The following is a 22,306-nucleotide window of genomic DNA, read 5'->3' on the forward strand; positions in this document are numbered from 1 at the left end:
TAATTTCAATTACATTTTTAAGTATTCAATCAGCAGTTATATTAAAAGTAACACTAAGACATATTTATGCAGTTCTATAGTGCATTATTTTTCAAAGAGATGCACTAATCAACATTTTTTTCCAGTGCACTGCGGGGTTACAGGGCAAGTGCCCCAGTGTCTGACTCGATAGTCGGCTCAGCCGAGAGCCTGCGAACGAACGAGCGGAAAACGAGCGGCGGCATCAGCAGCAGCAGCAGCAGAATCAGAATCAGCATCAGCATCAGCCAGAATTCAACGCCTCATTCGTGTTTGCCGCTTCGTGGGCAACGGACGCTTCCTCGGAACTCAAGTGGAGTGGCGAGCTGTAAAACGGAACCGGAAACGAAAGCGGGTGCGAGAGCGAGAGCGACAGAGAAAGAGAACCAGCCTGTTGACGGTTTGGCGGCGCGTTCGAACCGGAAGTAAGGATAAATTCACTGTTTTGCTGCCTTCGGCGGCACTTGTACGCCATCCTGTTGCGCCGTCGCACTTAATGCCTTAGTCTCTGCGTTTGTGTGCGTGGGTTAGCTGGCCCGTGCAAGTGTGTGCCTAACGTACCGGAAATGAGCATGCAGCTCATTAATGTGTGCGCGTTTTTTCACTACTACAAAGTGCAGTGAAATGCTGCAAATTCGAATGAGTTAAATCCCATTACGGGTGCGGAGCCCAAATGTAGCGGAAAATGTGTAGAAGTTGATAGAAGTGGAAAGTTTCCGAAAATAACCTCAAACTGTGAAAACCCGTGCGCCACATGTCGTTGAAATCGCTAGTTAACATCGCATACGTGTGGATTTTGAATCGGAATCAGTCTCGTACCCAGATAAGTTGGGTCAAGAGTTCAATACAAAACAAGAGGGAATAGTCGCAGTTTAATCAATGTCGGGTCTTATAAATATAAAGTGTGTGAAGTGATAAGCAACTGTCGGGGAAGAGCAGAGAAAAATCTCTCAGTTTCTGACTGTCTTATTTACTCTGCTTGTGAAATGTTTTGCAGTGAAACTATGAATTAACAGATTATACATATGTGCTATTATGTCTATTATTAATTGAGTAAATATGCCATTATAAAATTGATTTCAATAATATCAGATGAGTGCTTTCATCGTTATTGGTGTACTTTAAATCATTCATTGTATTTCATCTATAAATGAAATACAACATCTTATAAGCGAATAATCTGATCAATAAAAAAATACAAAAACGTGCAAATACTTTGAACTGAGACCTGTTAAGTGATAAGAGATTCCAGAATGAAATCAGCTACTACTTTGAAAAAAAAAATATACCAGCTTCCGCAGCTAAGTAAAATTGAGATGAACTTTAAACTTATTCTTATATACATACTTCATGAGCTTGTACTCTAAGAAAGACTTAACCCTTTAAATGTGAATTCAAAAGTGATATAATAACGAATTTTCTTAGCCATTATAAAAACGAAAACAATATTTTTAATAGGTATATAATATTTAAAAAGTATTTTATTATTGTATGAATACTTGAATGAGGAAAATGTTTAATTATCATTATTTTCCGGTCTCATTGTCTTTGGGAATCATTCTTAGATGGTCTCACTTTTATTTATACACAATTTAACAATAATAATCATGATTAGCTAGATTGTAACATTGCTTGCTCTGCACATATCCTCTAGTCCACTTCAAGTGCTGAAAGGAGATTGAAAGATATTTCACTCCCTAACACCATACACAAGGAACTCCATAACTCTAAGCGCATTTATTGTTTTCCGCACAACATGGCGTATACTTGCTGCTTGCACACTGAATCCCACACATGAAACATGCAGCACTTACAGATGACAGATTCAGATTGCGCAGGTGAAAGGATTATGGCTTTCCCAAAGCACTCAAATGTCACCATCTTGTCATCAGCAACTCACGCAGCGCATTAACAAGGTGCCCACTGAGCGGCTTTCCTTTAATTTCCTCCAGCGATCTGTCCACTTGTAGGTCGCACCACTTGGCCCGAAGTCAGCCCGAAAATGTCGCTGCGGCAGTTGACATCAATCCGTCCTGGCAAAAATGGGAAGGATGTGCGTGGGGGCAGCTCCTGTGTCTCAATATGTCTCGTCCTTAAACATGATAAAGAACCAGGATTAGTTGAGGTGAAGATGGATACGAAAGTAAACCAGTGAAAAGGAGGAGAGAGTGTCAAAAGAAGTGGGAAAACCAGCTGGATATATGAGTGAATATACTTATTTAGGGCTTCATTATGATTCCCATTAAATTTCTATGTTTCGTTGATAGCCAGGCACTGGGCTTATACACCCAAATAGCTCAAATGCTCGACGGCCTCAAAGCCACACGTGCATTCCGCTTTCAATTAGAAACCCTACAAGAGGACTGGCTGTGGAAAAAGGACCTTAAACAGATGGCTAGTTTCCTACTTGGTTTCCCTTCTTGCAGCACTTGGCCATAATTTTTTTAATTACAAAGCCATAAAAATTAAACGAACCAAAAGTGCGGCCACGACTAGACCAACTAAGAACTAAGTAGCCCAACGACAGGAGCCACGACAGCAACAGGAAGGGATAAAAAGGCAGCTGGAGCAGGTGGAGGAACGGCAACGATTTAAGCCACATAAAACCAACAAACGGACAAACGGACAAACGGACAAACTTCCAGTTGGCGGAGCTGTGGGTGGAGAACCACTATTTACAGCCAACTCAAGCCAACTGCTTGGTAACACCTACGACCAAAGGGAATGGCGCTGAGACGCCTGCAGTTGACTACAAGGCAGCCAAACAAACGGCATGGGGATATTTTTTGTTCAACGCTTAAACCAAATTTGCATAATAGTTCTTCTTTCCGTTCACTGCAAATGTGCGAAAGAGCAACTGGCATCAGAATCTAAGTGAGCATTGCCAAATTATGCAAATGTTTGCCAAACTGAAAGCGAGCGACACTCGCTTTAAGAGCTGCAGCAGCTCTCACCGTACAACGGTGCGTATGCGTATTGATTTGAGCAGATTTGGAATGGAAATAAGGTGTGGTTTAAGGCTATAGAAAGGTTCCTCCTCTTTAAGCTTCTACATTGAATTGTTTTAAGGGTTCTTCAGAGCCCGATATTTGTCAGTATTTTCCTAAAATACGTTATGATTCATTTCATCTCAATAAACTTTTCACAGATATTTTCTCATTTCGGGCACTTCTGCTCCTCTATTATCCTGTTACAAGTGCCCATTTTCAGGACACATAGTATGAGCTTGTTCGCAACGTTTTCCTCAATGCAATCCCAGTCGATTTCCCCCATTCGTTTTACTCTTTTTTTTCCCACCTGCCTTGGCAATTCTCAGCTTGCAGTGTGCAGATTGCAGCTGAAAATCACGCCTCTGGCAATTTTAATCTCGTTTATTAGCCATTTTTCAAGTGATACACATAATTTTCAATTTTCCAATTTCTCACCCAGCACACGAACAATTTCCACCTGCCTTTTCACCGGCCCTTTTTTCCGTCCATTTTCACCACCTGTCCGCCCTTCTTCTTACACCCATTGTCTTTATCGAACATGAAAAAATGCATTGCATATTGTATGCACGTTGGAGAAAAGGGGAAGGGGCAGCGATGAGGGGAGGGCAGTTGCACGGGGCCATAGCGAAAACACAACGCCCATTTGGAGGCCATTAGGACCACGTTGGTCCAGGCGGCTGGGTGCAAAAACAGAGGGGCCCAACAATAACACGACCGAGCGAAGCGTGATGGCGCTAAAATGGCAACCAGGTGGTGAGAAGGCAACAACAGCCAACGGCATTTGTTGTTCAGGCCCTCGACTATGTGGTACCCCTGGTATCTACAAAGCGATTCCACTTTAAAGCCTTAAAGTATGCGTTAGTTTGCTTGCTTTTATTTCTTAGTTTTCAGTTTCATTTGATAAGAGATGTAAAATATGCTCAGGGGTTACCTGTTACATTCGTTACTCCCAATACAATATACTTTTAAGGGGTATTAATGGCGCTGCTTGAAAAAGCCAATAGAAGTCAGATCGCGCCCCCCATCATTTTTTTGGCTTTTAGTGGATGTTGCAAGTGGAGGAATGTGAGGCGGGAACAAACTGCCGCGTCTTTATGCAATGACTGCATGCTTCCGTTGTCATCGTTTCCTGTTCCTTTTGTCGCTTTTGTTGCTTTTGTTGCTTTCGCTGCCGCTGCTGCATGCCACGCACTCAAAATTTTCGAATAAGCGCCATGGTCATGAAGAAGATCTGCTTCTTTTTACTGCGCGTCTTTGGCTCGGAAAATTTTTTTTTCGCAGCCAGCTCCAATTTAGTTTGGAACTCCTCAGAGTTGGTGTTTCCTTCGCTACATGGGTAACTTTCTTTTCCTACTTTGTTATTAGATTTGCATGCCAGCAGCGACGACGGCGACGAGGATGAGAATTTCCGCCTTACAATTCATGCGGAACATATGGATGCAAGTGCGTACATATGTGCCACGCACGACCCCCCATCCTAACATTTTTTCCAGAGCCACCCCTCACCGGAAAATTGCTGCAGCAAACGTAATTGCATTTACTTTGGAATTTATGCTAGTGCAAATTTTCTTGCTTTTTATTCCCCTTTGTTGCATTTACTGCCAGTGGGGATCGGGCCTTGATGCCACCAGACAGACTCTGAACACAAGGCATAATCAAAATCAACTTTCGAGTGACTGTACTTCTTCCGGAATCGTTTGGTAATCAAAAAAATTCATATAAATTCTGAAACTCACATGTTTCTATAACATTTGTCACATGACTTGCTACGAAGCACAAACAAATACTTGTTTTACCTTCATATTGGTTCCTTCTAGTTTTAAGGCCAAGGAATTCCTATCCTTTCCTTGTAAAGAATTTTCCTTTGTCATTTTTGTTTAACTAATTCTAAAATTTCGATGCGTACATATACATATGTGGAAGAGGCTTATGCAGACCTCTACTATACATAGTACTTCAAATCGTCATTTCAGGTGTTCTTTTAACTCGCTAACAATCTGCTAAAGTTCGCCATGTGCCCTTTTGGCCCCAAAGCCCCTACCAGTTCACTTTCTGCCAGAGAAACTGGCAACTGCAACTTCACCTTCACTTGAAAATTGCATTTTTACCAAAATGTTTGCCTGGGAAATGTTCTATGAGCGGCGCACGGGGAGGTGTGAGTGTGTGAGGGGGGAAATATGAAAACAAATGGCTCCTGAGTTTCTCTGGCTTTGGCCAAGTAATCGTAAGTTTTGTTTGCTTGGGGATCGCAATTGGGTGGGGGCCACAGAGGTGGAGGTGAGGAGGACTTGAATTTATGTGCTCTCTGCCTTGGTTATTGCACTTTTTTGGCCGTTTGATTTCGGGGTCGTGCTCGGGTGTGTATACAAGCTCAAAGGCTTAGGCCAAAAGTGCAGCAAAAACCATCAAAGAGCACGCCGCAGAAATCCCATTTCCATTATTATTATTCTTGCAAATCGTTGTCAAATTATATATACGAGTTTATATGCTGGTTTGCAAAACCCCGATAGTTCTACTCCTATTCTGAATCTGGATTCACGTCCGAGCAGCCGCGGAAGTTAAGCCGCTTATCGCTTATCAGCTTTGTCTGCTTTGCGGATAAAAACGGCAGCAGTATTAGGGGCGTGCACTGGGAGAAATACCACTCAAGAATTTACTTTCAAATATTTTTAAATTGATTCAGAAACACACAAGTTTTTGAAATGGTAGTTCGCAAACGCAAATGGAGTAGATACGTTTATTTCTGACTGACCAAAAACAACTATGTAAACAATTTTCAAAAGGTTGCGCTGTTTGCACTTCCATTTCAAACAAATCAAAGAAAGTTGATATTTGTGTAGTACAGGAGCAGTGGAATGACCCGCAGGGTGCAGTGCAGATTTTAAGGGTCGTGGGGTCATCGCTGACAGGGAGATAATAATAGTGAAGTGGACTGGATGTGCAGGAGGAATCACTGACTCACTGCAGTGCATTCAAGCTGGCATTGTTTTTTTTTTTTCTGATTTTTTTTTGGGTTTTGTGGGGGGCGCTGACTCGCTAATCTCTATGCATCGTGCGTGGAAAATCTAAATTGATAAGCTGCAGCATTGCTAAACCAATTTTGGTTGACGAAAATTTGGTCAAAGCCCATAACTTCGTAGATTATGAATTTTTGAAATTAATTTTGGCTAAGCTGCTTGTGTATATGAAGCTTATGAGTTTTCATTTGAGAGTTAAATCTTAAGCTAAGCTTGGTACTTTAAAAGCCTGGATGATCAAGCATATATCAATATGTTAACGGAAGTGATAAAACCTGGAATGAAAGGAGCCTGCTGAGAAAAGTGGCGATAAAACATAGTGGAAACTGCAATTTGGCCCGATTGGCGTCAGCAGCGTGATTTGCAATCATTATTTACCCGGGCAGCCACCGCCAGCAAACGCAATTCAATCTGTGACAGCCGCACACAAGGATTCCGACAGTTATCCTGCGAGGAGCAGGAGGGCTGGAGGGCTGGAGGGCTGGAGGGCTGGAGGGCTGGAGGGCTGGGTGCTGCAGCATCGATGGAAATGAACGAATTGATGTACACGCCACGCTGGCCAAATCCAGAACAGCATAAGTTGCAGCCGGAGTCGAAGTGCAAAAAAGTGTTAAGTGCTCTCACTGTTTCTTGCAGCAATCATTGTCAGCAAGCAGCCAGAACCGCAATCAGACCGCAGGAAGCGGCGGAGGATGGTCCTGTGGCACAGAGGTGTTCACATGGACGCATTCCGGACAGTTTTTAAATTCCCTCTAGCTTGTACAGGTTTTTGCATTTAACTAAATTTGTTGAATTCGCTTTATAAAGCTGGCCAACATTTATCCGGTATTTTTTGCAAGTTAGGGGTTACCAAAATATGTTACTTCAGTACTGGAGTCACATATAAGTTGCTTAAAGCATCTGACAAGATCCTCAAAATTAAGGCTCATATTTTTGCCTCGGCTAAGGAATATAGATTTTAAGGACATTAAACTGTGATTTTCGCCTGGCACATCTTTTGAACCCTTTAATTCTGTTGACTTTTACCAAAATCACTTTTCAAGTCAGCAATATGCCAGCACTGTTAGAGAGTGTGCAAGATTTATATGCAGCTATGAGGTTCAATACAGCAGACGGAACGGGGGAAAACAAAAAAGGATTTACACTCTTCTCCTCTGATTTCTTTTTTTTTTGTTATATTTTTTTTTGTGAGCTGCAGCTTTAAAATCAAATGCAAATGCAAACAACAGTTGGCATCAATCGAAGCTGTCGGGAACGCCTCGCAGGATTCCGCCTGGTGCCCCCCACTTTATTGCTGGAATTAATGATGGCGGTGGAGGGTTGGTGGATACTCCTTGGGTCTTGGTTTTGTGTGTTTTATGTGGAATCAAGTGGAAATTCAATTGATTTGCTTTTGGCTTTGCATTCCGCTCCACAGGGGGGGCGGCTGTGGCCAGGGGGCGTGGCGTGTTATAATAATGTACGGATGGCGCTGGACGGGATGTGTGCGGCTTCAAAGGAAATCGCAGGCATTCTCCCAAGCAAAACGCACTTGAGTGCGAAATCATTTTGCGAATATTACAGAACTACAGAAGTACACGGCCTGCTCATTTTGCCATTTCTGTAGTTGCTGCTGGTGTCAGCATGTCAAATACGAGCACTTCGAAGTTAACCCGGCTCTTTCTCGCCCTTTGTCCAATCAATTGCAAAATTTATTCAATTAAAGGCACCGAGTAGTCGGTGCAGTCAACTGGCAGTGATGGGTCTTAATGAAGTCCCAGATGAACAGGATTATCTCCAACCTGCATATCGCACTCTTCTCTTGCAGGTATCCACATGTAACCTGGTCCAATCTCATCCGAAGAATCCTCGATAGCCAAGGAGAAGCCCACCATGGGCGGTATGAAGCCATTGACAGCTATTTGGCTGCTGCTGCTCATCGCACACGCTCAGGCAGTGAGAGAAAGTAATAACCTTTAAATTCTTATAATAACTTAATGTCATGCCCTTTACAAATACCATACCATTGTGTGCTTTTATAGATCCCCTGAGGGATCCACGCATTTGCGGGCGGCCCCAATGTGATCCGAAGAATGCCAAGTTCAATTATGGCGAACAGCTCTACAAATATCAATACACGGTGGCTGTGCGCACCGAGTTCGCCGGATCCGGCGACAATAGTTCTGACCTCCTGCTGAAGTCCAACTTGGAAATATTCTTCCCCAAGCCCTGCGAAGGCTACTTGCGGATCACCGATGCCAAGCTATACGATAACCTGGACGTGCTCAATGAATCGTCCGACGATAGCGATTCTTCAGAGAAGAATAAGGAGTACGACTACTATGACAATCTGGCTAACGAGGAGTCCGAGGCGCAAAACTTTGAGAATGTCCACCCTAAGAGCTCAAAGTTCAATGAAGATCTTACCACGAATCTTCTCCGATTCGCCTTCCACGACGGCCTTATCAGCGAGGTGTGTCCCCAGGAGCTGGAGACGCCGTGGGTGCTCAACATCAAGAAGGGCATCCTTTCCGCCTTCCAGAACACCATGATGCGCTTCGACGTCGATGCCAATACCACTGAAACCGATGTATCCGGTCAATGCCAGGTGCAGTACTCACTGGAGGACACCGACAGTTCGTTTGTGAGGATCCGCAAGACAAAGGACATCAACTCCTGCCGCCAGCGATATGCCACCCACTCCGTTCTGCAGACCACGCCATACACATTCCGCGATGACAAGACCATCTGGCCCATTCTCAAATCCCAGAGTCACTGCAATGTAAGTGTAATTTGCATAAAAATAACATAAATAATTCAATTCTTATGCCATTTTATCTAGCTCACCGTTGATAACAACGTTTATAAGGAAATCAAATGTCTGGAGACACATCTTCTGGTGCCCTTCTCCAACGTCAGCTCAGGTGCCCTGACCACCAGTACCAGTCGCCTGAAGCTGACCGGGGAGGAGTCTTACAGCGCCGGAGGTTTCCTAGAGCAACGTAAATAATTCCTTATTCATTAAATAGTGCAGTTAATAATCGAGGATTGGTCCACAGATCCCGAGTTTGTGGAAAGGCGTGACACTCTGGTTTTTGATCATACACCTGCCGTAAAGCCCTCGCATGACGAGATTAAGGCTGCCCGGGAACTTTTGGTGGAGATGTGTAAGGTTGGCTTTCCCAATATTCAGCGTGAGTTCATCGATGTCTTCACCAACTTTCTGCAGACCTCCAAGAGCCTCAGCTACAAGACACTATCCGTGTTGCTCCAACGCTCTGCTAGTACCTGCGAACAGGGCAGGTAAGTAAATTGAATGATATATGCTTCAAATACGTTTCTAAATCAAATATTGCAGAAATCACTTGCTGGAATCGCTGCCCTTCATTGGGAGCACAGCTTCATACAAAGTGATGCGTGATCAGATTATCAACGAAAAGCTGACCAAGCAGATGGCTCACGACTGGATGACCGCGTTGTCCTTCATCACCCGCCCCGACGAGGACACCCTGGAAACCTTCCACTCGATCCTTGAATACGCCAAGAATCGACTCGACGCGGAGTACACCCTGGGCGCCACTGCGGTGGTGCACAGCTTTTGCAAACACCACGAAGCCTGCGAGGAGAACCTTCGAGTGCAACAGATCATCAATCTTCTGGAGACCGAGTTCCTAAGCCTGTACAATCTGTTCAAGGGCGAGCGACGCACCCGGGAGCGTATGGTAATCCTGCTGAAGGGATTGGGTAACGTTGGCGTGGTGTCACCTGCCTTCGCCGAACAGCTACAGTGGATTATTCGTGAGGACGAAGCACCGGTGGATATTCGCCTGCACGGCATCTTGGCCTTCCGCAGGGTGAACTGTGCTCGACACCGAAGCTACTTCCTGGATAACTACGGCAACTATACACTGAACTCGGAGCTGCGTATATACAGCTACTTGCAGGCCATGAGGTGTCCCGACTACATATCCGTTGGGGTAATAAAATCGATACTAGAACACGAGCAAATCAACCAGGTGGGCTCCTTCGTATGGTCCCATCTGACCAACCTGGCTAAATCCAACTCCCCCGTTCGCATCGAGGCTCAGGGCTTGCTGCTCAATGATGAGCTCTCGGAACGCTTTAAGATGGACTTCCGCAAGTTCTCGAAGAACTACGAACACAGTTTGTTCTTTGACGAGTACAATTTTGGAACCACCACGGATGCGAATATTATCTTTGGCACCGATTCCTACTTGCCGCGCATTGCGAGTGTTAACTTTACTGCCGATCTCTTCGGTCAGTCGGTGAACTTCTTTGAGTTCACTGCCCGCGCTGAAGGATTGGAGGAGTTGGCGGCCAACGCCTTTGGTCCCAAAGGACCTTTGAGCGGCCAGTTGCTTCGCAAGAAGCTCTCCTTTCTCAATCGCTGGCTGGGCAACGAAAGTGCCGAGGAAGACGATACCCTTGAGAATCTGCTGAGCCTGGATAATCTGCGACTGAAGAGGAAGGCTCAGCCACATGTACGTGCATCCGAGGAGGAAGACGACGAAGATTACGACTTCGAGGAGTCCTTGGAAGGTAGTAAGAGACACAAGCGTGATGTCAGTACCGCTCGCAAACAGGACATCGATCGCAACGTGGACAGTCTTGGTTATAAGCTGAAGTACGACTACAATAATCCAAAAGCACAGTTTGGACTTCGGGTCTTTGGCAATGATCTGCGCTACTACAATGTAGAGTCCTTGGTGGAGGTGATGGCCTTGGCTGCCAAATTCAATCCCTTCCAGCAGGCAAAGAATGTGCTTTCAGGCAAAGAGTTTACGTATACCAAGTCCCGGGTATTTCTGGATGCCTCATATACAGTGCCCCTGGCAGTCGGACTTCCATTGGCGATTCATGCCTTCGGAGCTTCCTCCATTGATCTGCGTGTTAGTGGTAGCCTGGATGAAATGGATCCGCCCACCGATTGGCACTTTGATGTCGAGGGTCAGTTTAAGCCCTCGGTGTCCGTGGATGTGATCACCACCATGCAGACGGACATGTTCTGGGATCAATCCGGCATCAAGGTGAAGAGCAACCTCTACTCCAACTCCGAGCTGGTGGCCAAGCTTAAGGTGCGTGGCCGCAATCTGGTCTCCTTCTCCTTCGATCTTCCCCGCGACCAAAACGAGATCTTCAGTGTCCGATCGGAGTTGTTGGTTCAAAAGCAGGAGGAGCAAGTGCCCCAGGCGGGCATTGCCAAACGAAGTGCCAACTCCACATGCACTTGGCCCGTGCTCGATCAGGCCATCGGATTGCAGATGTGCTCCCACTACAGCGTTCCGGATCTGAGCAATGCCACCGAGATTTATCCAAGCCTTCTACTAGCAGGACCACTCAATTTCAGCTTGATTCTCAAGAAGTCGGACCTTAGTGCTAAGAAGTACGTGTTCGAGTACAGATGGGAGCAGCAGGAAGAGGACAACAAGTTTGCGCTGGTGTTTACCACACCGGGCTCAAAGGTTCCCCGGGTTCTGGTTGCAAATGTGACCAAGGTGCCCGATGCCTTCAATGCATCCGTGGCCTTTGTGAATGGACCCAATCGCGTCTCCGCTGGATGCAGCTATGATGGAAACCCGGATTTCCGACGCTTGGATGTCTATCTAGATACAAACGGAAATCGATCCTTGGATCTTGGTATGGAACTGCGTAGGCACCAGGACTTCACTGCCTGGATTTACAATCCGCGTATGCTGCTGGCCATTAATGGTGTCAATATTACTGGTCTGGCTGGCACTGTGAAAGTTAATGAGAAGAATGGCATCAAGCAGCATGATGTGGATCTCTCATTTGAGACCAAGAAGCTGCAGGTTGTGATCAAGGGCAATGTGGTTCAAAGCGAGATCACCACCTCCACCAACATGACCATTAAATACAGGGTTGGTATCTGCAAACGTTTTGTTGTTTCATTCAATAGATTAATTTGTTGTTCCTATCTAGTTCCAAGCAAATAAGATTGAGGAGATTAACTTTGCCGGCAAGCTGGTTAATAACGGAGATAAAAGCAAGACGGAGTATCGCGGTAACATGAAGCTCCAGACCTCGGCATATCCCAAGCTGAACTTCGCATCGGAATCCACGTGGCTCAGTCTTCAGGGCCACACCGAAGGCATGATCACCTACAACAATGCGCCAGATTATGTCAATCCCAACTACACGAGTTTACTTCGTTTGATCTTTGCTCGCGCCCATTCGGAGAACTCTTTCTTGGAGGGCTCAAGCACACGGGCCAGTCTAGAACTGAAGCTTCCGAGGTCAAAGATTGACTACCGCATTTTAGTTAAGTAAGTGCACTCTAAAAGCACTTATTATTCATTTTCTTTTAATATATTTATCGTTATTTTAAGGCACGAAGAACGCTACAAAAACGGAACCGAGCACAAAGTCATCGTTGGTCTGAAGTATACTCCTGAGAAGGAGATCACGGGAATGTTTTCCGTCCTTTTGCCAAGACGAAACCTTTTTGCCATCGATGTCTACATGAATGTGTCTGTGCCGGAGTTCAATTCGTGCACGGCCAGCCTTAAAGTGAACGAGAAGGCCACCAAGGATTATATCGTAAGAAATCCTTCTTACCTACATATGTTGGTACTAAGTTTATTTCTGTTGAAAATCCCTTTAGATCTTTATTAACGGCTCGTGGTTTACCGGACACTCAGTCGCAGTCAAGGCGAACTACAAGGATCGCAGTTCGCGGGCCCAGGCCCTTCATCACCTCAAAATGATTGTGGAAAGCCCATCCTTCAATGTAACCTCCCTCAACATTGTCTATCGCCGAAAACAGCTGTTGATCTTCTATGATGTTCAAGCCAAATATGGCCAAGATCCCTATGGCCTCACAATACAATACAATGCCGACAATCGCGACTCCAATGCGGAGGTGCGACTGAAGGTCAAGGAACGTGACTACTGGATCAATGCCAAATTGCTGTCAGAGCAGCCAAAACTGCTGCAGCTGGAAATTCACATGGATAAGTAAGTCTAAGTCAAATTTCTTTAATCAGGCTGTTTAATACACGTTTAAAACATTTAGAGTACGTGATGTGCATATTAAAGTTGGCCTGCTGAATGTGGACAAGCGAAAGGAACTCTCTCTAGAACTGAAATGGGATGCCAATCGCAATCCCACCCAGAGACTGGGACTACTGGCGGAATACAATTGTCCGGGAACAAAGCACTACAGCGGCAATGTGATGATCACCTATCCGGAGCGCACCATTCACGTGGGCTTTAACTCCTTCACCGGAGGACCCAAATACTTCGGAAAGATTTACAGCTCATGGAGCATCGACGATCTGATCGAGTTCGAGTACGATGCGGGTATTCTTCCCGGCCAGACTCTCCATAACTGGGTGAAAGCCGAGCTGCGGACTCCTTTCGAAGGCTGGCGCCTCAACAGCCTTGATGCTGGCGTTTATAACCAGCACAACCTGATCCTCGTCAACTCGACGCTCTTCTGGGCAGATGATCAGAAGCTGCAGGTGGGCTACAAGAGCGACTACGACGTCAACGATCATCTGATGAGTTTTGATGTGCGCTTCGGCATCAACAGCACCATTCGCGATATTCCCACAATTAATGTGAAGGTCAAGCATTGGATGGATGTCAAGAAGGTGGACACGGAGTTGTATCTGGGTTACAGTGGACAGAATGATACCTTTAACACGTACAGCATGGACTCCAGTTGGGAGATTGAGAAAAACCAGCGATACAATAACTATTCCGGCTTAGTGCATCTGGTAAGTCCATTCAAGGGCTACGAGAAAGGTGGTCTGGTGGCCCAGTTCTCACTGAGCGACCAACGGGTGGTCAGCGGAGCTGCTTCGCTCAACTTCGATCTGCGGGAGTTCACTTTGACCATGGACGGCTATGTGAAGAAGCTGACGGACAACATGCTAACCGTTAACATCACCACTCCATTGGAGAAATTCCGCACCATCAACGCTCGCTTTGGCCTGAACGAGAAGAAACGTCATGCGGTGGCGGAGGTCAGAGCTCCCACGGCAGCTCTTGGCGTGGAGGTCCTGGCGGATATTAAGAATCTCCTCAACTTCGATGTCAAACTGAGTGTGGCCACGCCCATCGAAAGCTTCCAACAGGCGGCAGTATTTGCACTATTCCATCCGGAGCGTGTCGACATGCGCGGATTGTGGAACAATGTCACCCTGGGATTCACTGGCGTGTGGCACATGCAGAATATCACCGATTTCGAGTACTCCTACCACGTTTTCACCCCACTGGCTGGCTTCGAGGAGAACGGATTCATTGTTCAGCTGCTGAAGCGGGACGAGTTCGTCTTCCAGCTGCACGGCAAATTGTCCAACTATAAGCTGGGTGCGAAGATCAACGGCAAACCAAAGTCTGACTTGGTCAATCAGCTGGGCAACAACAAAATGGAACTGGAGATGCTCTACGACGCGGACTTCAAGCCACTCAATGCTGAGATGGATTACAAGCCAGATCCAGATGAGGAGTATTTCTCCTACTTCACGGACTTCCAGGTGGACACACTCGTGTGGCCAACCATTGTGGGTACTGTGGACATTCAGGAGATCATTGATTTCTATCTGGTTGTGGGTCACGTGCAACTGCCACAGGGCAAACTGGAGTTCAAGGATCGCCTCCACTATCCTGACTACATAAACATCCACAATCTCTTGACCGTGACTACACCATTTCCGGAGGCCAAGAGCATAAAGTCAATTGTGGAGTATCACGTTGATTTGAACTTCAACGCATTCTATGAGCGCGTCAAGTTCGTAGTCACCGATGCTAAGGAACACACACAAGAGCTGGGCTTTGAGTTCAACTACACCGCCCTGCAGGATAATGTGAAGCCCAAGGCGCATGATGTCCAGATCACACTACTCACACCCTATGAAAAGCTCCAGGAAATCTACGTTCACGGGCGCCTCGAAATGGATGAAAATGCCTATAAGGGCAACATCAGCGCGGTTACGGCCCACACACATCTTTCGATGGCTGCCTCCATAGAGGTTAGTATTAATGTCTAAGAACGAGCACTTATATTTACCAACTATCTGTGTACTCAGAACGAGGACAGCTTCTTGGAAACATCGGTGGGTATCCTGTTGGAGACGGACGTTATTCCCCACTATGGCTGTCAAGTGTACTTTAAGAAGGACTTCTCAGCCGTGGACAATGCCATTGATATACGCTTCGAGGTCATCGACAATGGAACACTTAACCAGGTAATGCCTAATGTTATATTACATAATAGTACAACCTATTGATGGTATTTTTCCATTAGCTGCACATTACCACGGACTGGCACACTGATCCCTCCTACATTGTCAACGCAAATGGAAGGATTAAAACAACCATGCTGCCACTTCAGATGGCGTCCACTTCTGTGCTGGTCACCAAGGGTCACAATCCCCAGCTCAATTTCGATCTTAACTTTATGAGCCAGGAGGGCCAGAGCATATCCTACGGCACGCGTGCCAACAAAAAGAAAGATGTCTTCAACATTGAGGTGTGGACTCCAATGAAAAACTTCCGCAACATTTCCATGCACGGCACTGCGGTTAGAAACGCCCGCGATTCCGGTCGTTATGATGTCTCTGGGTTCTTGTACAGAAATATGGCCACATATGGAGTCACAGGAGCCGTCCGGATGACCGATAGTCTGCCCATCGATGTCGTTTTGAGGATACAGCCCAAGACTGGTGGTAGGGATGGCGTGATTGAACTGAACATCCATGAGACGGGGCCGAAGAAGATTCGCTTTTCCTTCAGCGCCATTGAGGATGGCAAAATGTGCCAGATGTCCGGAGGTTACAGCGTCAGCGAGTCCAACGGAGCCATGGATTTCTCAGTGCTAGTGGAAAGCACGGAGCCAGAAATCGCACGCATTAATTTCTACGGCAATCTTAGTCCCAACTCCGAGGGTTCCCTTGTGGGAGACTTGAACTTGGAAACCCCCTGGAAGGCGCTGGGAATCGATAGTGTGCACCTGCACTCGGACGTGGGTTTGGTCGGTAAGGGAGGCCACATAGTGGGCGAGTATAAGATCGGTCAGTACATTGGCCGAGGTAGTTGCCTGTGGTCTTGGATTCTGGGCGAGAACATGCAGCTGGTGCTGGAGAACTACCTGGAGAGACCAAATGCCAAGCCGAGAATCGTGCACGCCAGTGCCAAGTACCTGAATCCGGGTCAAACCTACGCCCAGTTGCAGGCTGGTGGACGCCTGAGCGTCGATTCCAAATGGAATCTCGACGTGAATGGTAGTGCGCAATACAAGTCAGTTGATGATTTCAAGTTCAATGTCATCACCGAGCTGCCGTTGCCTGTGGGAGATCGCCACCAGCTGAGTGCCAACTATCAGGGCAACGTGATCAGCCAGCAGTTCATCAATCCCGATTTTACCTTCGAGGCCAGCTACGAGAGTGTGGAGGCACAGAACAAGCTCTTGTCTCGCGTCTCCTATCAAAATGCCACCAATAACCACAAGGGCTTGGGCCACGTCGAGTGGGGTAAGATTCAAAGCCTGTCTGTGGTGGAGGGTGATTTCGAGCTGCTCCAGAAGCAAGGAGCCCGCAAGGAGTTCGCTGCCAAGATGATCACGCCCAAATTCAAGGATGAGCACACCTTTGCCGTAACCGGCAGTTATGACTTTGAAAAGTCGGGTTACCACAACATGGTGGGCGCACTGGATTATCCTTCCAGTCGTCGCATCACCGACCTGGACGTGTCCTTCAGTTCGCTGAGCAACATGCATGGTATCTTCAACAGCACACTGCCAACCTTCCTCAATGTCAGTTGGTTTAAGACCGACTTTAACTTCACCACCAACAAGTGAGTTATAATTCTTTATTACTATTCATTTTATAACTTTTATTCCACCTTGCAGTGGTAAGAGCTACCGCTACTGCCGCTGCTTTTGGCCGCAGGATACTGCCTACTTCAAGTTGAACAGCAACTACGATAGCGACAGCAACAACTTGAACCACAACCTCAATGGCAATGTGGAAATAGAAGTTCCATTGGCGACCCGGCATCGAGCGGATGTGGTATATGGCCTGCAAAAGCGACGCAATCAGGATGCAGGAAATGTGAAGGTCGTCTACAATGAGAAGCAGGTGCTCGATGGCAAGTACAAGCGGGTGGATCAGGCAAAGCATCCAATATACAAGGAGACAACGGACATCTCACTGGAGAACGAGGTGAAACCGCTGGGCATTCACTTTGTCAGCACCAGGGATGCCAGCGACCCAGCGGGAACCCAGGACGTGAAGCACATCGAGGTCTACGAGCTGAGGAACACGCAGAACTTCAATCTCACCGGTGAGTTACACTCGCGGGCCACTCTCAAGGCGCAGGACTTCAAGGTGGTCGCCATTCATCCGAATCGTGCCGTGGTGCTGAGCACTAAATACGAGGACGTCAGTCCCGAAGTTGTCAGGCATCACACCAAGTTGGAGTTGTCGGAAACGGCATGGATTGGATACAACCTGGAGCTGGGTAACTTCAGCAGGGTAAGCGTAATGATCGATTTAAAAGGATATTTAGCTAATTTGTATTTATCGCACAGGTTGGCAACGAGTCCCAGAGCTTCGCCCTGGAAATTTTCTATCCGAAGCGCAATCTCTCCTCCTCGGGACAGTACTACATGACGGAGACGCACTTCAACTCCGACCTGTCCTTCCAATGGCTGGGCGGCAACTACGACCAACAGCCCAAGACTATACACAGCAACTTGCAATGGAGAGCGGAGCCGCTGCAACGTGGAGATCGGGAGCATCGCACCATCGCGCTGACGGTGGCACATCCCCTCCTGGAGAAGGACATCAACTGCAGGGCGACGTACTACCGTGGGTTGCGTGATCTGCTTAGGACACACTTGACCATCGACTACTCGGAATATCCCGACCAACTGATTGAGCTGGGTGCTCAGCTGACGGATAGGTACAGTGAACTCGGCCACACCAACTACACGTTCCAGGTGTACGGCAAACATGTGGCTTCCGAACTGGATGTCCAGCTAAATGGAACTTTGGCTGCCCGGAACTCCTACTACAAGACGGAGTCTACAGCCCACTACAAGCGTGATATATTCCCAGCAAGATATGGCAAGTTCCTGGCCCTTCTCGATGTCAATAAGCGGGAAGTGGAATACGAACGCCAGTCGCCATTCCACACAGTGCGACTGCACCTGCTGCCCACCATGCGGTATCCGATTTACGGATTGAATGCCACACTCTGGGATACTCCCGATACAAACCACTCGGGTTACATATACATGGACATCTTGGAGCGCTACGCTCGAATGGATTTCAACCTGACGGAGGACGCCAGTCAGAACCTTCAAATGGTCGGTTACATTCCGGACACACGCAGTGCATTCCTGGACATTTGGCGCAACTACGAGGAGATACGTGTGATCGATGTCAGCTCGTATCTGAAGATGAATCACTCTCGTCTAATCACTGGCCGCTTCCACTGGCGTCCATCGATCCGGCAAGAAGTCCGCGAGAAAATCCAAGCCGTGGGCAAATCGGTGTACAGCTCGTTCTCGGAAGGTATTGATTTTTGGGTGAAGTCTATATACACGGAAACCACGGAATCCATGGGCGTGGTGTGGAACACAGCCAAGGATTATAACAAGGATTTCATCGACGATATAGGGCAGCTGAGCGTTTTGGAGGAGGATCTCGCTGATTTGCGATTGTTTGTAAATCAGTCGTACGAGGCAAATGATTTCTATATCAAAAACGTGGTCAATTTCACCTTAACTATCCTCGATGAACTCGCCATTAGAGATCACATCGAGTCGCTGCCCAAGATCTTCTCTGAACTGTGGCAGGCAATGGGAGATTCTGGCAAGGCTTTACGGAACAGCATTGTGTGGCTAATCGATACCATTAAGACCACGTACAACAACCTTCTGGATGCGGTGGCCCGATTCTTCCATGGCGAGAGTCTCGTCTACCTATCCGCTCTTCTAGAGAAGGGCATCGCAAAGTACGACAGTTTTGTGAAAGATCTGCACATCAAGTTCATACAATACATCGAAAACCTATGGCACAAGACGTGGACATTGGCAGAGAATCACTGGAAGGCAGTGCTTAAGCGATTTGAGCCTCATCTCTTCAAGATGATTAGCTTTATAGAGAGTACAGCCTGGAATCTCAGCAAGGAGGTGTTTGATTTCATTTACAAGCGCACCAATGAGCTGGCAGAGTCTCCGTACTTCAACAAGGTCTCCAGTTTTACGGCGGATGCGGAGCGACTTTACCGGGACTTCAAGTCGAACGATGCCATCACCAACATTAAGAAGTACTCAACGCTAGCCTGGAATTTCGTCAAGGAAAAGTACTTCAAACTGGTGCCCTTCGGCGCTGAATTGAACGAGATCCTCACCGAAATCTGGGAGGAAATCAAAGAACTTGAGAAAATCGATCAGGTGCAGATCATGGTGCAGAAGTACTACGAAGTCATGGCCAAGATCGATTGGGTGGCAGACGAACTGCAACTGGAGCACCGGCTGCACCAGGTGTACGGTCTGCTGAGGAACAAGTTCCGCAACTACGCCATGAACGCCTTGGAAACAGCCGACATGTATCGGGAGGCCAAGACCAAGTTCGTCTTTGATCCGGAAGTGGGCATTATCGATCTGGAGCAGAAGCTGCCCATGTCCTGGCACGCTTTCAACGAGACGCCCAGGTTCGAGGAGATTCCCGAGTACCAATTGCTCGCCAAGGCGCAGAGCTTCTTCAGTGAAACCAACTCATCGATCGTGATGAAGCTTTACAACATGCGCACCCATCTGGATCCCAAGACCTGGCTGCCACCGTACTACTGTGAGTTTATTCAAGGTATACCAGATATTACAGTTACTATAATTTTTACGTTATTCTTTAGCTCGCGCCTTGCTCATTGACTCGCGTCACTACATGACCTTCGATCAGCGTTATGTCGGTCTGAACCTTAACTTTGACGAGCTAGGAAATGGACGACCCACTTCCCAATGCAGCTATCTGCTAGCCCACGACTTCTTCAAACGAAACTTCACTTTGCTTTTGGAACCAGCGGTAGGTGTATAAGAAAGATACCTTGTTTACTTACTGAAAAACACATATTTTCCAGAGCAAATCCCTGGCTGGCCAAGGACTAACACGCAAGTTGAGCTTCATTGCCAATGGTCAACTGATTGAAATTGACCTCGAAACAGATGTAAGTCAACTAAGTATTACACCGTATATAGTAGTAGATATTAATCTCTTCAACTTCTACCCAGCACATAAGCATTAATGGCAATCCCCAACCCATCCTACCTCTGAAACTGGGAGATGTGAACATCCACCGTGATCTGGACGTACTCTCCATCACCTCAGATACCGAGTTCAGTCTGCACTGCAATGTGCAGTTCGATCTCTGCTGGTTCGAGGTGAGTGGTTGGTACTTTGGCAGGACAGCGGGATTGTTGGGAACCCTGAACAACGAGCCCTACGACGAGTACACAATGTCCACTGGCGTGATCTCCAATGAGACGCAGCGCTTCACGGATTCGTGGAGCCTAAAGCAGTGCAGGCAGAACAAGCTGGCCCAAAGTCAAGAGGTCAGCAAGGAGGTCAACGATGCCTGTACCAGCTTCTTCCGCTCCGGCATACTGGCCACCTGCAGTGCGGTCCTCGATCCAACTCCTTTCTACGAAATGTGTCTGGACTTGGGCATGAAGTCGCCGCCAATTCGAAAGGGACACCCGGCGGTGAAAGGAGCATGTGCAGCAGCTTTGGCTTACATCGAGGCCTGTACAGCACTGAAGGTTCCCATGCGGGTGCCTTCCCAGTGTGTATTGTAAGTTGCTTAACCTTCTTTTAGCCAAATGAATTATCAAAGATTAATAATCATTACCTTTTTAGCTGCCAACTCTCGAATGGTTCGTACGTGCCAGAGGGAACTTTCATGGAGCTTTCCGGGCCTGAGATTCCAAGAAGCAGCGACGTCGTCTTCATCGTTGAAGCCAAGGAATGCAATGCCAATCTGAAGACGTCCAAGAGCATCATGACCGTGGTGAGCAGCATAGAAGAGCAGCTCCAGGCCGCCAAGCTAACGAATAATCGGTAAGTGTTTTCTAAAATCATTTAACCCATTCACCTGCCAATCCTTAATACCCTAGGTATGCTGTGGTGGCCTTTGGAGGCGTTGCTCCATATGACAAGGCCAGGAGTGTCATATACGAACACAACGAATTCACCTCCAAGCCGGAACAGCTGGCGGACTACTTTGGCCACATCAACACCGGAAATGGCAGCAGCAACGATATCCTAATGGCCATTTCCGCAGCTGCCAAGCTAAACTTCCGTCCGGGCGTATCGAAGACCTTCATCCTGCTCTCCTGCAGCAGATGTGCGGCCAGGGATATGCGCTTCGACTACACCTCCATTCTGCAGTACTTGCTGGAGGAGGGCGTAAACCTTCACATCCTGGCCGACACCGAGTTCGACTTTGAGCGTAACAAAAAGCTGCGACACTTCTTTGGCCTCGACAGCAAACTGGTCTACTCAAAGCGATTCCCCGAAGGTGATGCGGAAGCCCGCAACACGACCCACATCCCGAAGAGCAATTTGGGCATCTGTACAACGCTGGCGGTGGAGACGCAGGGATCTGTGTTCAGTGCCCGCAAACTGCAGCCGGAGAGAAAGTATCCAATTAAGCGATTTGCCACTATTTTCGCCAAGCGCGTCGCCCTCAGTGCCACGCCCATCCAGAGCCAGACCTGCGAGTGCTCCGCCCACAACACGGGCGTCTCCTACATGGCCTGCTCGCCACAGGCTCTGCCCGAGGAGAAGTACGACCTGGACGACTATGTAAGTGGCTATTGAGAAGGCTGAATGACTTCATACCTTCCAAAGAAATAAATCTATTACATTAATGATTTATCTTTAATAAGCATACATAGTAATGAAGTTAATTTTACATTTGCAGGACTCGTTCAATAACTGGGACTGGGGAGACGAGCCGGAGGGCGAGACGAATGTAATGTCGTAGTTTGTAGTCCGCCACAATTAGTTAGCTAGTTCAGTTATGTCACTGCAGAATGTAAGGTTTTTCTAATGCATAACCGACAGGCATATTTTGTAAAAATAAATCAAATCATATAAATACAAAGTGTAAACGCATTTGGTGGTGTCATAATTTCCAGTTGATAGTTGGCCATAGTTGCGACCAGTTTCCTGCTTCCTATTCATTGTCTGCGCCAATCTCGGTCGCTGATTAAAAGTTGCCCGACCGCCTGCAGCAGCTAACAATTGCATG

The 22,306-nt window shown here is 47.2% G+C and overlaps 1 protein-coding gene across 1 annotated transcript; it reads left to right on the forward strand.

Moving 5' to 3' along the window:
- Positions 1 to 295: 295 nt before the first annotated feature.
- LOC120443997 lies at positions 296 to 22,159 on the forward strand. Its single transcript, XM_039623475.2, has 20 exons — positions 296 to 443; positions 7,833 to 7,970; positions 8,047 to 8,786; positions 8,847 to 9,006; positions 9,064 to 9,307; positions 9,363 to 11,904; positions 11,966 to 12,309; positions 12,373 to 12,583; positions 12,648 to 13,000; positions 13,059 to 15,021; positions 15,079 to 15,237; positions 15,297 to 16,843; positions 16,899 to 17,523; positions 17,580 to 19,848; positions 19,910 to 20,079; positions 20,135 to 20,221; positions 20,286 to 20,845; positions 20,911 to 21,111; positions 21,168 to 21,858; positions 21,977 to 22,159. Exons 2-20 carry the CDS (start codon positions 7,898 to 7,900, stop codon positions 22,037 to 22,039), a joined length of 13,002 nt encoding a protein of 4,333 aa, XP_039479409.1. The 5' UTR covers positions 296 to 443; positions 7,833 to 7,897; the 3' UTR covers positions 22,040 to 22,159.
- The last annotated feature ends 147 nt before the right edge of the window (positions 22,160 to 22,306 follow it).

The sequence above is a fragment of the Drosophila santomea genome, chromosome 2L (assembly GCF_016746245.2).
Source record: "Drosophila santomea strain STO CAGO 1482 chromosome 2L, Prin_Dsan_1.1, whole genome shotgun sequence".
NCBI lineage: Eukaryota > Metazoa > Arthropoda > Insecta > Diptera > Drosophilidae > Drosophila > Drosophila santomea.